The sequence below is a fragment of the Pavona decussata genome, unplaced genomic scaffold (assembly GCF_977016875.1).
Source record: "Pavona decussata unplaced genomic scaffold, jaPavDecu1.1 SCAFFOLD_207, whole genome shotgun sequence".
In the NCBI taxonomy this organism is placed as follows: Eukaryota; Metazoa; Cnidaria; class Anthozoa; order Scleractinia; family Agariciidae; genus Pavona; species Pavona decussata.
In genome coordinates this window covers 526,262-542,511 of record NW_028145612.1, presented here as the reverse complement: position 1 = coordinate 542,511, position 16,250 = coordinate 526,262, and the positions used below count along the sequence as shown (strand labels likewise).

General features: G+C 38.7%; 1 protein-coding gene across 1 annotated transcript; it reads right to left on the bottom strand.

Annotated features, from left to right (window-relative positions):
- Positions 1-7,987: 7,987 nt before the first annotated feature.
- On the bottom strand, positions 7,988-12,366 carry LOC146460736 (E3 ubiquitin-protein ligase TRIM45-like). Its single transcript, XM_085087628.1, has 2 exons — positions 12,354-12,366; positions 7,988-9,729 (listed from the first exon to the last, which is right to left on the bottom strand). The coding sequence occupies exons 1-2, from the start codon at positions 12,364-12,366 to the stop codon at positions 8,471-8,473; spliced, it is 1,272 nt and encodes a 423-aa protein (XP_084943754.1). The 3' UTR covers positions 7,988-8,470.
- Between the last annotated feature and the right edge of the window lie 3,884 nt (positions 12,367-16,250).

The following is a 16,250-nucleotide window of genomic DNA, read 5'->3' as shown; positions in this document are numbered from 1 at the left end:
AGAACATTACAAAAAGTCGCTTTGTTCAAACCGAGACATCTTCAAATACTGGAGCGCTTTTTGAATGCTCCTGAGTTTTCCAGCCAAAACTTGATATGAATATATTCCATGTTATATCAGTTGAGTTTGTTGTCGTTACCGTTCAATTTTAATAGCTGAGAAATAAACTTGTTGCGTTTAGTTTGTGGTTTCTCCTCTTCAAATATTCATATGTTAGTACTTAGCCATGTAGCAATAACTAGTTTATCCCGATAGTGATATAAGAGGGTCCTGACGGGGGGGGGGGGGGGGAAGGGGTATCAATACCATTTTCCATCCCATTTTGGCTTTTAAATCCCACTTCCCAGTGTTCAAATCCCATTCCCAATAGCAGAATTCAGAAAAAAATCCCAGTGCTCTTTTCTCTTCGCATCCCCAAAATTACGGCTTCTAAATACGACTCATCACTAAGTTTAATCCTCCAAGAAAATTCATTCCAGTTCTGTGGAAAACACTACCTACCCAAGTATTGTGCTTCCTATGGTTTCCTATGGGTTGCCGGTATATGGTGCTTTTGAGGCGGAGCTGACAGCTATGCAGTGTTTTCTAGATAGATGTTACAGACGTAAATATACATCTAAATCTTTTTCTATCAAGAACCTTCTAGAAAAGCAGGATAGAAAAGTATTTAGTAAGGTATCCGGCATAGACCAACACCCTCTAAGGGGACTATTACCCAAGAAGAAAGTATCGACTTACAATTTAAGGAATCAAACAAGTCAGTATCCGAAAGTTAATTCAGATAGATTCAAGAACTCTTACGTTAATCGCCTAAAATTTTAAATACAATTTAGCTATGTGAGCGTATTTTAATTGTAAATAACTTAGATGTATGTACTTTTTACTCAAATATTGTGACATGAGATATGTATTTTTTATCTTGTGAGGAAATAGACTTTTATTATTATTATTATTATTATTATTATTATTATTATTATTATTATTATTATTATTATTATTATTATTATTATTATTATTATTATTATTATTATAACCCATGGTACAGCCATGGGTACAAAAATGGCAGCCGCCTTTGCCAATATCTTCATGGTTAAGGTTGAAACGGAGATTTTAAACCAAAGCGCATTAACACCGCCCATTTGGAAACGATATATAGACGACATATTTTCCCTATGGACTTAAAACAGAGAGGAGATAATGCAATGAGCAAACAAACACTACACCACAATTCAATTTACGGCTGAAATTTCAGAAACAGAAAGGACATTTCTGGATACAAGCATCAGATGCAATTCAATTCTTGATGTGCGTACGCACTTCAAAGGCGAGGCTCTGAGACTTCTCAGAACAAACTATTCTAAAAAAATATTTGAAGAGCGAATTCAAAATCTTAAAGTCACGCCTACGGGAAAGAAGTTATCCCGAGAACCTTGTTCAAAGGACCCTCTCAGAAGTGCAATTTGAGACAGGAAACTGGCACTCCTTTAAAAACCAAACGAGAACAAATGAATCTTACCTTTCGTTACCCAATACTTCCGACCAATGCCAAACTTAAACAAATCCTCATGAAAGACTGGCATTTAATAGAGCAAAAAACTATTGCTCAAAGAAATCTACAAAGACCCGCCCCTCATATATTACAAAAGAGTTCGGTCAATCAAAGATATACTCGTGAGAACCAAATTATAAAAAAAGGTAAAACACCCGCTAGGGAGTCGTGCAGGCCTGTCACACTGAATCCTCTTCGTCTACTCAATTCCTCTATGCCACACATTCTACGAATATTCTTCTCCATCTGGGTTGTTGAACGATCCAATCGTTATTCCAGTTTACAGTTCTCGCCGATTTGTATAACAACATTTTGAGTAGAAAAGTACTTTTAAGTTAAAACTTCCGCGTCAACAGTGCGAGTCTTGCAGGACAACTCTGCTCCCGCCGTCATTCTCGCCATCAGTGCTTTGTATTATAGAAATACGCATGCTCTGTAGACATTTGGCTTTACACACACCGCTGTACACAAATATAGTTGACCGCAAATTAACCGGGGAGAAGTAAAACGTCCGGACGCTGGCTCATGCTAAAAATTGGCACGAATAAGGTGCTTGAACACTTTTGTGACTCTTCTCAACCCCAGAAATTAGGTGATGTCTCCGCTGGTCATGGCGGATGGTTACAAAATATTTATCACATTCCTACTTTTGACATTTTCTCCCATTCCCAGATCATTGACCAAATCCCAGTCCCAGTGACCTAAATCTCATTTTCCCAGGGCAAAAACAGGCCAATCCCAGTTCCCATTTACCCCTTCAGGACCCTCATTAATGCTAGAGGTCACACGCCGACAAGGTTTTGACTGAAGCTTACGCACCCTTAACCCTTGTTTCTTGACATAAGTCTACTGTTGAAATAACAATAGTCTATTAAGAAACAATACTTAATTAAGATATATCTTAGCTTAGGAGGCCTTCGCGAATCCCGGATGGCCCCGGAAAACAATCGCCAATCACGCACAGTGGAAAGTGTGCCCAGCTCTTACGCGGCCGTGCACAAAAGGTACGCGAAAACTTGAAAGAAAAAAAGGAAGGAAAAAAAAGAAAACCAGAGCCAAAATATTAATTCGTTGTCGTACCGAAACGAGTAAAAATCCCTGTTTTTCTTCAGTTTCAACCTTTTCTTTCCTCACAATCTAACTATGCCCATGAGTTTCAAGAAATGTTTACACAGAGTAGAAAAAATTAACTAGCTAGGGACAGATGCATATGAATCCTGAATGAAATTAAGAAAACTAGCATTTACAAGTGTATCTGATTTCATTATTAGGCTGAACAGGCCGGGAGAAAACAAGTCGTTAACAAGTACCTGGCCCTTAAAGAATCCCGAAGCGCCAATATTATTAAGGGATTTGAACCCTAATTTTATTTTTATAAACACTACATTTCCTAAGCGGAGCCCAAGTAAATGCTGTAGTAGTGTTTTGTTTTAGTCCGTAATGTCTGCCTTCATTTCGAGCTGACCAACCATAGCCGCAGCAGAGACAGAAGGTTAACGCCACGTGAAGCTAACAATACAACCTTGCCTTTCTGCGTGGTACAGAAACGTAAGGAGTTCAAAATGCAGGGAAAACTGAAGAAACTATAACGGCAAATCAGCGCCCAAAACAAAACCATCATAAAACGACAAGCCCCTTAAAATGAGCAGAAAATGGCGTTGCACCTGTGTTATAAATTTTAGTAATCATCTGCATTTCTACAACGCAAAATAACCACCTCAAGGTTTTGGGCTGTGCCCACACGTCAACCACAGCAATGCATAATCATGACGTGGCTTAAAAGGTTGTGCCGTTTCCTTCATGTTTGCTTAAAATACCTAATGTTTTACGCCACCGAGGCAAGCCTACTATCAAGGTGTCTTCCAATCTTTTGCTCAAATTGCGCGATAAATAGCCCTTGCAAATAACATGACTGAAGGATTACAAATACAAGCGTAGAGGAAATCTCCCTTTTAGGGCTACTTAGTTGCGCAGAAGCTAACAAAGACGAAATACCATTTTTTGTAATCCTTTCTTATCTCTCGCCTCACAATATTATTCACCATACGCGCAGTTTTTATTTTGCGTCCTACAACTATGAACTTCAAAATACGGAAGGTTGTAACATTCGTTACCCGTTTCCAGAAGATCACCTGTAATTCGCACTTGGATGATTGGAACAAAGTGCCTCTATTTATAAAGGCTGCAACATTACTAACGCCTGATTGTCATTTGCCGCCGACATGCGGACAACAAAGCCTGCGTTAGTACCACCTGGGATAGCTTGGTTTCCGGATATGAGAACATAAGCCGCCGATATCAGAAGATATCCCAGACCTTTATCGCCGACGTACCTGCTAAGTTGTCTCATGCAGGCACGTCGGCATTTCTTCCGTCATTCTGAGTATATTGCTAGTTCGTCCCATTTCACACTTTAAACGGATGTTGTTCCTCTGAAAACAGAAAAAAATAGATTTCCAGTGTTACCAAAGGTTGAAACGACATTCTCTCAGGCAAAGAGAAGTACAGTTTTTTCAACAAAATTTTATCCAAATTTCTGAGACGGTTTAAGGCCTTCCGAACAGATATTCCGTCGACACGAACAATTGTGTTCTCCTGTTCTTTCTGTGCCTGATCCTAGGATAACTTCTGAAGAGTGTGTTGATACAAAAGTCAGCAACTTAAGGGGCAACGTTCTGGGGAATTCTTTTACTCAAAACTTGCTAAGCTTTTATTTCCGTATTTTGCTCGTGCATAAATGGGTTCTGTAACAGGGAATTGGAACCATTTGGTCATCCATACCCAAACTGATATACTTAATAGTGTAGTAACACTAACATAACCATTTTTTGAAAATCTAGTCCACTGTTGTTGTACTTCAATTGACGAAAATGTATTTCTTCCCTCGACAAAGTGGTTTTGGAAATAAATTACATTTGCCAACGTTCAGTGACAGTAAGTACTACCGTACGTTGCAACAGTCTAGTACAGCAGGTAAATAATAGACGTTTTTAGTCAGTGACACAGGCATTCTCAGCGCCCGTAAAACGAAAATTCGAGTGCTCCCAACAGGAAGGTCATAGTTTCGACTCCAGTTGGAAGCACTTGGATTTTCCTATTCCGAGTGTGCCTGTCACCGACTGAAAAAAAAAACTATCATTTATTCACCACGCTAAAATCATAACATCACATTTCTTTCACAATATACAAATATATCAAGTTTATTGGAAAAAGCACGCTAAATGCATTGCAACCTTCAGGTGAGTTTCACAGTTATAACAAGACCCTCATACTTCAAACTCAGCCTCGTTCCCAGGCTTCATGTTGCTTATCGTGTGAGCCGAGATTCATGTCGGGGCCCTGGGGCCCAACACGAAAGCGCGAGGCCTGGGCAAATTTTACCGAACAAATGACGTCTCATTCGATTGCGCCCAAAGAGCGACTGGAAACGAGGCTGTCTCCAACCAAATTTTTTTCCAGATAGTGGATTCATGAAGTCCTCTATAGTAAGATGTGTTGACACAAAACTCTCAAGGGCTTCATAAACTTGGCCCTGTTGTATAAAGCACTAACGATAGAATTCTACAAAACAGTACAAAAACAGGACTTGCAGTTCTCCTGTCGGCCTGCTGGGTTCGTACCGAGATGCAAAAAAGGGGTTCTTCAACCAGAAATCTGTCACGGGACATATTTAAGATTAAATGGCTTGGTCTTTATTGGCAGTAAACACCAGCTAAGTTGCTCACAGCAATTACTTCTAAGCTTTGAAAGGGCAACTAACCTACGGTCGTTTTATAAGACACAATGCCATCATTGGCTGAAAGCAACGTACTTTATGTATTGTGGCCTACACGTCTTAGTGCAAACGGCCTACTTCGAGTGATTCGGTTAAGTTCTTGCTCTAAGGTTTATTAAGGAAAACGTTTTAACAAACGCAAGGTCGAGACTCAACCAGAAAAAAAAACCTAGCGTAGCTCTAAAACTGAGATTCTTCCGATACCAATAACTGTTGTTGCTGGTATGAGAGCGTTGTATTTACGCCATGCAGGCAAGAACTACGGTTGCGCATGTGGCACACATCGACATTAAAATCCTAGGAGTATGTTTAATGTTTGACACGTGAAATTGGCTTAATGTACCTTAGCTCCCCCGGATTTCCTTTCTCCGAGTATGCCTGTATCATTGACTGAGTAATACATCATTCTCAAGACCTAAAGGCGTTACAAACTTTGACAACGTGACCTTGCGCGTTGAATCTTTACCATGTGATCCCTTTTCTCAAAGAAATAATTTAAGATAACAATTATCCGCAACTACAATAAAGCATTTTCAAGTAACGGAGACTTATTAAATTGTTCCATTGTTTGTTGAGCAAAACGCCGGGAGACAAAAGGATCCACAGTTCTTGCTCGTTGCTTAGCCCGCAGGATAACTGAAATGGTTTCGTGATTAAAGAGAACTATAAATAAACTGAAATAAAGAAGGATTTTAACCAGAGTGTTACTATAAATCATTGTACATGATAAAACTGTATATTAAATTTTGCGTTTAAACACGGACCTGTACTATAAAAGGAACCCTGTCCTGGCCATGCCGTCAGTCATTTCGTTGTAGAAACTGAGCTGTGAACATCGCAGGGTCCGTGCACAATAGATATTGACAAAATCAATTTAAAATTCGTACGCGTATGTACCTCGTCAGTAAAGCTTGAGATTTGCTTATTTGTTTTTGCGGCTCAGTTACACTAAATTGTGTCCAAAATATTCCTTTAACAGCTAAGGTTATTTTTTCGAGACACATTTCGTTCTTTTTCTTAAAAAAACACTGATTCCACAACGTTTACTTCCTACTAGCTCACTATTCCCCCATCATTAATATGACGTTGAAGCGGTGACTGTGTGACTAAAGTGAGAGGAGCTATCCCTGTTATAGTACGGGTCCCTGTTTAAAATAAATTCTAAGGGATACAAAATACGAAGACACATGAAAATGTTTGCTAAAAGAAGTCTAAATGTTATGTTGATCAAACTTGATTTTTTTAGAAATATGTTTTCCAAAACTGTTCCAAAGTCTCAATTTTCAAAAAAATCACTGTTTTTGTTTTTGTTTTGTTTTTCTGCTGGAATAACCTCAAACAGGTAAACTTTAGATTATTGGAAGTTTGGTTCAACTGTTTCCTGTATCTTTGAAGGATTATGTCCTGGCCTTGTAACGTGTTTCTCATCCCCGTTAATCCGAGTTATTTATATAGTATTCCATATAGTGTTCCAAAAGGAACGTTGGGACGGTTGCAATAAACTCCTTCACCCTGGATATTTTAAAAAGCCTGAAAAGCGACTTGGTGAGAAAGAATCGCGACTTAACAATGACAGAAAACTGGTTCAAGAATATAATACAACATATTTGATCGCACTTAAACGTAAAAAGTAAATAAATAAGAAGAAAAGACCGTAAGAGATAAGGTTTTTACTTTTAGAGCTTAAAGATAAGAATTAAGTGCATCTTTGAGTTTACTAAATCACTTTACGATTTCCTAAAAAGTTTTCAAGTCTTTTTTAAAGTGAAGTATGTCCGAGACTGATGTCAGCGTTTTATTTTTGTTCTCTACTTGAATCGAATTCACCCAAAGGTTCCTGAAACCGGCTTTTTCAGTAATAAGTAAATTCTCAAATTCGCAAAAACGTATCAGGTCTGGCCTTTCAAAGTGAAATCCTTACTTTCACGGGATTTTCTAATCTTTTTACGTTTGACCGGATGTAGGTATCACACAATTCATAACAAATTCAAAAAGCTTAGTCTAAAAAGTTAACAATATAAAAAGAAAAGGGATATACAAAACATATATATTTTCAAATTGCAACGTTTTGAAAACGGGTGTATATATAAATTGGCTTCAACGTTTTCAAAACTCCCGCTTTCTCCTCGATACTACTGTTACAAGGGAAACATAAATTTTACACTGCAGTGTAAGTTAAAAACTTAAGATTAAAGGGGAAATATCAGTGGAATATAGTGTCATTTCCCCAAAACAATTCTCTATTAGCAAAAACATAAAAACAATGTTCTACTTTTGTTATAAATTACATCGACAATGTAATAAAAATGTGGATGAGTGTCTCTAGCCAAAGATGGACTAGGTCGGAACGCAACGTGAAAAAATTAGGCTAACCTTTCTCAAAGTCTGGCATATTCGTTTCAGATATGCGCTCAAACTGATCAGGAGATGTTCCTTTCAAGAACTTCTCTTGGTGTTCTAGAATTGTTTTGTAACAAAGTCAGGGTACTGCTGTATCATTTTCACCAAAATGGTCAAACTTCCCGTCACACATCCCATTTAATTTCCCTACACTCAGCCAATTAGAATGAAGTTATATTTTCAATCTTCTGACCTAAGCAATAAGAACGCAATGATTCCTAACATTGCCGACAACGTTTCTAAAGGATTATTATCGATTTTTCATAATAAATTATCACGATCGATTGATATTGATTGTATGGATTGATTTCGAATATTGATCCCAATTGAGTGACTGCATCGGCTTACGTAGACTGTGTATCGAAACTTTAGATTAAAACAAAAGCCCTTGCAAGAAGGGCCTATTTTTCGATAAAATTAACAAATACATTCAAACCTATTTTAAATATGGACACAGACTAGACCTAAGTATCCAATCAAGGGATATCCACATAGCCATTGCAGAAGTAAAGTTTGTCTTACAAAATTAAGTGCTATTATCACAAAGATTAACTTGAACAAAAATGAAAGGGGATTTTGTAGGACCCAAGATACTATACAAAACAAGTAACGTCTGCACATTACCGTTAGGGTACGCACGTGCATTTGGGTTGTAAAGAGGTACAATTAATAGAGTGTTTACGGGGTATCAAAAATCTATTTGGCCTAAAGGAAGTCTTGAAAGAATGACCCATGAAACTATTAGTCTACTGAATAACAGGACTTAGATACGGTTGATCAATTAAGTCTTCTTCTACTTCATCGAATTCTTCAAAGTATTCGTCTCCGTACATATCATGATAAATTACGTCACATGACGCAATGCGTAGAATTGATCCACCATTGCCTTGAACTCCCGTAAAGATTTCATACTGCCTGCTCCGGTCATTGTAGATGATGAGTTTCTTTGTTACCAGGTTGAGGTACACTGTAAAAACATCCATATCTTGCACAGAGGTGATAGAAGGCTGTTGACTGTCTGATCGTAAGGGACCTTGCTTGAATGCATTGTAAGACCAGGACCATTTTGATTCTGCGGTTTTCTTCCCGCGTCCCCTGCGTCTATTATATTTTTGGGCCTGGACCCCAATTTCCAACTGGCATCTTTTTGGGGCATTGAAAGAGGTCAACTGCAATTTCCAACGAAGCATATTGTGGTTAGCTCCTGTTGGAATTTCTTTATCCAGCAGCGAAGAATCAACAACTTGCCAGTTAAAGGGACTTCCAGCTACATTTTGATCTCCAATCGTCACTGAAAGAGTAACAGGTCCCTCAGCCTTTGGACGATAGGAAAAGCTGCAAAACCCATTGCCAATGTCATCTACGGGGAGACCTTCTGCCCGATCTCCTTTACTGGAAACTTGAGCCTTTACCATGGTTCCCACTTTAATTTCTCTCTCGCCTTTTTCATCTTTGATAATCAGCACGAAATCAACAGTCTGTCCCACCACGCTCTCGTACATCACTCCTTCTTCGCCCCCAGCCATACTCACAGTGCATTTCTGGGGGTCAATAGGAAGGTTACTCAGGGTTGGCATGTTTTTTAGGTCGCAAACACTCTGATGTACTAGTAATTTCAGATAACAACCTTGACGGGGTTTACACTCAATCTTCGACGAGTTCAGCTGTGCTAAACGCTGGTTTAGTTGTTTCTTCAAGGATAAAAGCTTCACATCATCTCCACTTGCTATTGCCTGATTGGTGAAGTCCATGCCACTTTTCAATTGAGCCAAGAAAGACGAAAGCACTTCCGATTGTTTTTCGAGCTGGTTTACCTGTACTTGACCCTGTGTCATGACTTCGTGCTTTAAATTTTCACGGTAATCCTCCAATATTTTGACTTGTTCGTTGAAAAAGGCATCAACCTCTTTGTTTACTTCAGACACTTTAGTTTGGACACGGTCCTTCATAGATTGGACAGCATTTAAGAGTGCCTGACTGTAACTTTCGAGAATCGCTGGCCAAGCTTGAAAAATCGAAACTCCTGATAATTTGCCTGAAGTTTACTTTTGGGGAACTATCTTCGAAAATATTATTTGAATGTTCTGGAAATTTTTAGTTTTCGAGAATTTTGGAGAAAACGAAATAACGCGTTTTGCCTCATTAAGTATGCAAAAATCTCACTCAAAATTAGCCAAGTTCAATACGCTTGTGTTGAAACAGTACGCAACGCTAGAAAGCGAGGTCGGTTTTGAATAAGAGCATAACTCACCTACTTTCTATCAATGGGACTAATGTAAACTTTTGTAGAGCTTTGGAGGGTTTTATGGCTCTTTGAAAAATTGACATTTTGAGGACTTCGCGATGAGGCGAAAATTGAGTAAGTTTGGAGGTTTAAAATGCATCTTGGTATGTCAGGTATCGACTCGAGAGGAACATTGTGATAAAGCTTGGGTCTTCGTCTTTAATAATATGAAATAAAAAATCTGGGCAATCAATGCACGCGCTGACGAAAACCAAAGTTAGCGAGGCTTCGTTAACAAATTTGCATAATTCGCAACTGTTGAGAAAATGCTATGTTGTGGCGACTCGGTGAAAACATTGACCCAGGTTATTTTCAAATGGTTATTTTACCCCACATTGCATTTGTCTGTTTCTCTTTCTTGTTTAATAACGTGGTAGAAAAGGTCTGGAAAAAAATGCGTGATCGGAAAAGAAAATATTCGTCAAATTCTGGTGGGAAATTTGCATAATGCAAATCTTCCAATAAATCTGTATGCAAAGGAATCTGATTGGGAAGGTTTCGTTAAGAGACCATTTGACCGAAACACCCCACATAAAAGGAGTCAAAACAACGTTTAATAATTCGATTTTAACCAATTATTGTCGAATCATAACCTTTAAATTAATGGTGCAAAACTGATACTCGCTATTGCGTTATCAGCGTCACGTCAGTAGCTGTCGATAAGTCTTAGAATATAATGCCCACAAACCAACTTGTGCTGCGAAATTGTCAATTACAACAACTAGGAAAAAGACCTTTATTTACTGGCATATGAGTGGTTTTGATAAAAATAAAACGTTCACATGACACTTGAATCACGTTTAAAAGATACATGCTTGTCAAATGAGATGCGAAAGTTGGACATAGGGTCGGCCAAAGTGAATATTTTTAATTAAATCAAGTTTGTTTACTGGAATGCATGCTTTTTAAAATAGCTAATCCAACCTTCTTCAGTGGCCTTCCAAATAATGATCACTCAGAATTGGGTCAGTCAAAAAAACTCTCTGTTCGTGTTGTTTGATACTGTACCTTCGCAAGTGACTGAAAAACAATGTTAGCTGGCACGCCATATTTTAACGTAATTACTGGTATGAAATATCACACATGCACGGATACACGCTTCAAAACCTGTGTGCCAATTTCCGTTTAACAAAATAATAACCTACCTACAGATTGGCTGTAAGGCATGCATTTATCTTTGTCGAATGTCAACAACAGAAACACTGTATACACGCAATGTCTACTGCATACATCACAGGTAGCCGAAGCTCTATGACCTTTGTTTGACCTTTATATTTTGATGTCACGATGAGTGTTACGCAATGGCGTAAATCATTACGGTTTGTATAGGAATTTACGAACGTGTTTTGGAGTCGAAAATAAAGGGCATAAATTGAACAAAAATTGCTTACCTTGTCTCCTTGATCTCTTGCCAGTGTTTGTGCGCCATATTTTGGCCATTTTAGATTCCAGTGGGTATTTAAAGGTTTGCTGAAAATTTTCCTCTCTCTATACGATATCCCACTATAGATATATATCCCCAAAATCGTGGTCAGTTTGGTAGCAATAGTAGTCTTTGAAATAAATTGCAACGTTAACAAGGCGGTCATAATAAAACACGAGTCGCAGACGAAGAACTGCGGACCACGGGGTGGGCATAAAGTTCGTATTAAGACAGGAGGACTATGGACTACGGACTATGGACTGACTACACGCCCTACAGTTTACATTGGCTATAGGGCATGCATTTATCTTTGTCGAATGTCAACAACAGAAACACGGGTATCTCAGTGACACTGTATACACGAAATGTCTACTGCATACATGTCTATGTACGACATCTAGATGATTGTGCACGTGGGCTCATTGGCTGATCACGATCATGATCATCAAACATCCTTTTGCGAATTTAATCACGCCAGTTTTCACCATATCGAACGCTGGGATAAATGCTTCAAACTAAAATAACAGCTCTCTTGAGCGCGTATTAAAAATCCAGCTGTTTCGCTGAGATAAAGCAAGATTTTATGTTTGCACTGTCGATCCCTACTATTTTATTCCAAGTCCTTGTTTTGCTTCTAAAAAAAAAAAAACAATAAAGGGACAAAAACAACTACCAAAACTTGATTTGATACATATTAAACTTACTGAGAATGAATACAAGTAAGATCTATATGATTTTCAGACTTCAGTTCTCCTTTAAACCCAGTCCGTAGTCCGTAGTCCGTAGTCCGAAGTCCTCCGCTTACTTTAGTTTCTCTTTTATACCCAGTCCGTGGTCCGAAGTCCTTTGTCCGCGACTCAGACTTTATACTGACCTCATTGTTGACGTTGCAACGAAAACTATTGCTACTAAAGTGACTCACCTTTTGGGGACATATATAGCAGGATATAGAGCGAGGAAAATGTTCAGCAAACCTTTAAATGCCCACTGGAACCGTACTAAAATGGCCAAAATATGGCGCACAAAAACTGGCAAGAGATCAAGGAGACAAGGTAAGCAATTTTTGTTCAATTTATGCCCTTTATTTTCGACCCCAAAACACGTTCGTAAATTCCCATACAAACCGTAATGATTTACGCCATTGCGTAACACTCATCGTGACATCAAAATATAAAGGTCAAACAAAGGTCATAGAGCTTCGGCTACCTGTGATGTATGCAGTAGACATTGCGTGTATACAGTGTTTCTGTTGTTGACATTCGACAAAGATAAATGCATGACTTACAGCCAATCTGTAGGTAGGTTATTATTTTGTTAAACGGAAATTGGCACACAGGTTTTGAAGCGTGTATCCGTGCATGTGTGATATTTCATACCAGTAATTACGTTAAAATAATTATTATGGTTTGCCAGCTAACATTGTTTTTCAGTCACTTGCGAAGGTACAGTATCAAACAACACGAACAGAGAGTTTTTTTTGACTGACCCAATTCTGAGTGATCATTATTTGGAAGGCCACTGAAGAAGGTTGGATTAGCTATTTTAAAAAGCATGCATTCCAGTAAACAAACTTGATTTAATTAAAAATATTCACTTTGGCCGACCCTATGTCCAACTTTCGCATCTCATTTGACAAGCATGTATCTTTTAAACGTGATTCAAGTGTCATGTGAACGTTTTATTTTTATCAAAACCACTCATATGCCAGTAAATAAAGGTCTTTTTCCTAGTTGTTGTAATTGACAATTTCGCAGCACAAGTTGGTTTGTGGGCATTATATTCTAAGACTTATCGACAGCTACTGATGTGACGCAGATAACGCAATAGCGAGTATCAGTTTTGCACCATTAATTTAAAGGTTATGATTCGACAATAATTGGTTAAAATCGAATTATTAAACGTTGTTTTGACTCCTTTTATGTGGGGTGTTTCGGTCAAATGGTCTCTTAACGAAACCTTCCCAATCAGATTCCTTTGCATACAGATTTATTGGAAGATTTACATTATGCAAATTTCCCACCAGAATTTGACGAATATTTTCTTTTCCGATCACGCATTTTTTTCCAGACCTTTTCTACCACGTTATTAAACAAGAAAGAGAAACAGACAAATGCAATGTGGGGTAAAATAACCATTTGAAAATGGCCTGGGTCAATGTTTTCACCGAGTCGCCACAACATAGCATTTTCTCAACAGTTGCGAATTATGCAAATTTGTTAACGAAGCCTCGCTAACTTTGGTTTTCGTCAGCGCGTGCATTGATTGCCCAGATTTTTTATTTCATATTATTAAAGACGAAGACCCAAGCTTTATCACAATGTTCCTCTCGAGTCGATACCTGACATACCAAGATGCATTTTAAACCTTCAAACTTACTCAATTTTCGCCTCATCGCGAAGTCCTCAAAATGTCAATTTTTCAAAGAGCCATAAAACCCTCCAAAGCTCTACAAAAGTTTACATTGGTCCCATTGATAGAAAGTAGGTGAGTTATGCTCTTATTCAAAACCGACCTCGCTTTCTAGCGTTGCGTACTGTTTCAACACAAGCGTATTGAACTTGGCTAATTTTGAGTGAGATTTTTGCATAATTAATGAGGCAAAACGCGTTATTTCGTTTTCTCCAAAATTCTCGAAAACCAAAAATTTCCAGAACATTCAAATACTATTTTTGAAGATAGTTCCCCAAAAGTAAACTTCAGGCAAATTATCAGGAGTTTCGATTTTTCAAGCTTGGCCAGCGATTCTCGAAAGTTACAGTCAGGCACTCTTAAACCTGAGTCACTACTGATTTGCTAGGAATATGATGTGATGCGAAACCTTCGAAACCTTTTTAAGTCCTCAGGGGGGGGGGGGGGGTGTTCCCTCTTAAAAGCGTGGTCTCGGTTAGACTTTCTCAAAGTCGCTCGCTTGCTTCTCTTTGAATGGACCTGGCGCGAGCGACTTTCATCACTTGCAGCGCGCCAAATTTACAGGAGGAATTTTCCTCCTGTTGCATTATCCAATCAGAACCAGCGATATGAAAGTACACGTCAATCAAGCCAGATCATAACCAGATCACGCGCAAAGCTGTTCAAACATACAACACTAGCTCTTCGATAGCGATTGTTATTTCGGTCTACGACCAAGAACTTCTAAATTCCTCACACTGATTACACGTTCATTTAACGACGCAATTCGTGTATGGGTTGCAAAAGCAAAGTACAGAGATGTCCGCGAACATCAGCGCAAAGTAATCGAAAGTCATTGTTGTGGAAAGGACGTGTTTTTATCGGCGCCTACAGGATGATCGGGAAAAAAAGCTTGACCTTTGAGGTGGCCCCATTCGTTTTCGATTTTCTACGTCACGGCGAAAGAAAAGAGGTACTAGGTTATGACCGTTGGCATCAAGAGGCGATCGATCGGTATTTTATGCTGCATTTTAAATGAGTGTTTTGATAATAACGAGATAAGCCTCAACCTTGTTCGGTATATAGCAAGCATTTTTCGGCCGTTAACTTGTTCGGTTGTTATATACCGATACGGATTCGGCCGTTATCCCAAACGAGTTAACGGCCGAATTTCGTTCGGTACATAATAGGAAACTCATTAGAGCCGATACATTTTATGTTGTTTTCCAGGTTTTCCCGTCAAGACAGCACTCTGCATGTCATGCTGTGTAGTGCTTTCATTTTAAAATTTATTATTGCAGTAGCAGCGCTAGCAGTAGCCGGCATTATTATTATTACTCGCACATTCGAAGTAAAGCATTTTAAAAATCTTCGCGAAGCGAATCGACATAATTTCTGCAGTCATCAAAATGTAAACAAAATCTTCGCATGAACAGTGTGTAGTACGATACAGTCGTTTCGCGGGGCTGATAAAGAAAATGACTTGCCCTTTCACTGTTCAAATGCGTTGTCAACGTTTGAAAAATGTTTTGCAAATGCGTTGGCCCAATTTTTACATGATTTTCAAAGTATTTCGGTTTTGTTCGGAAACATTCCCAAAGTTTTGAAACGCATTGAGAAAGTTTTCCAATGCAATTGTCGGCGTTTCCAAAGATGCGTTGAAATGACAAGAATGCATTGAGTTGACAGTTTGAAAACTTCGCACCCTGAAAAGTTCGCGCCAAAATGACGTCACTTGATTCGATTTCCAGCAAGGGAAACAAGTCGAGCTCTCGCTCGCTCGCGCTCCGCGCTCGCTCGCTCGAGCTCTGACGATCGCGCTTCGCGCGCTCTAAGCTCGACTTGTAAGCAAGTCTAGGTCTCGGTATGTTCTGTCCCGAAGAGTAAGATTTTTTGAGACGTTTTTGTTTGAAATGGGTAACGATTTTAACTGTTTTTGGTCTGAAAGTATGAAATTATGGACCATATGGATAAACGGTCTATAAAAGGGCATTGGAAAACTGTAACATATTTAGGGTTTAGCAGCTTCCCAACAAACGTTTCAACGAGTGCCTCACCCCCACCCCCCTCGCCGGTTCATACTTTACTTTTGATTCTCAATTGATTTTCTTTCTTTTTCAAAAGTATTACAATTAATTGGTCGTATACTTACAGTGTAATTAGCCAGTTATCCTGGGATATCACGGTTGATTTGCTGTTTTCGGGAGAAAATAGAGAGTGATCATTGATAGAACCAATGAACGGCCGCGAGTGCTTTCAACTGATATCCAGATGATTGATGATCTTGTACGAATCGGCAGAAAAGGAAAGAAGGTATTATAGAGTGAACTGCACAAATTTGGTAACAGGAACTCTAAGAAATGCAAAGAAAAATTTAAAAAAAAACCGAAGCAAGTAGTAGTGATTGATCTCTTGTTAACTGTTTAATGCG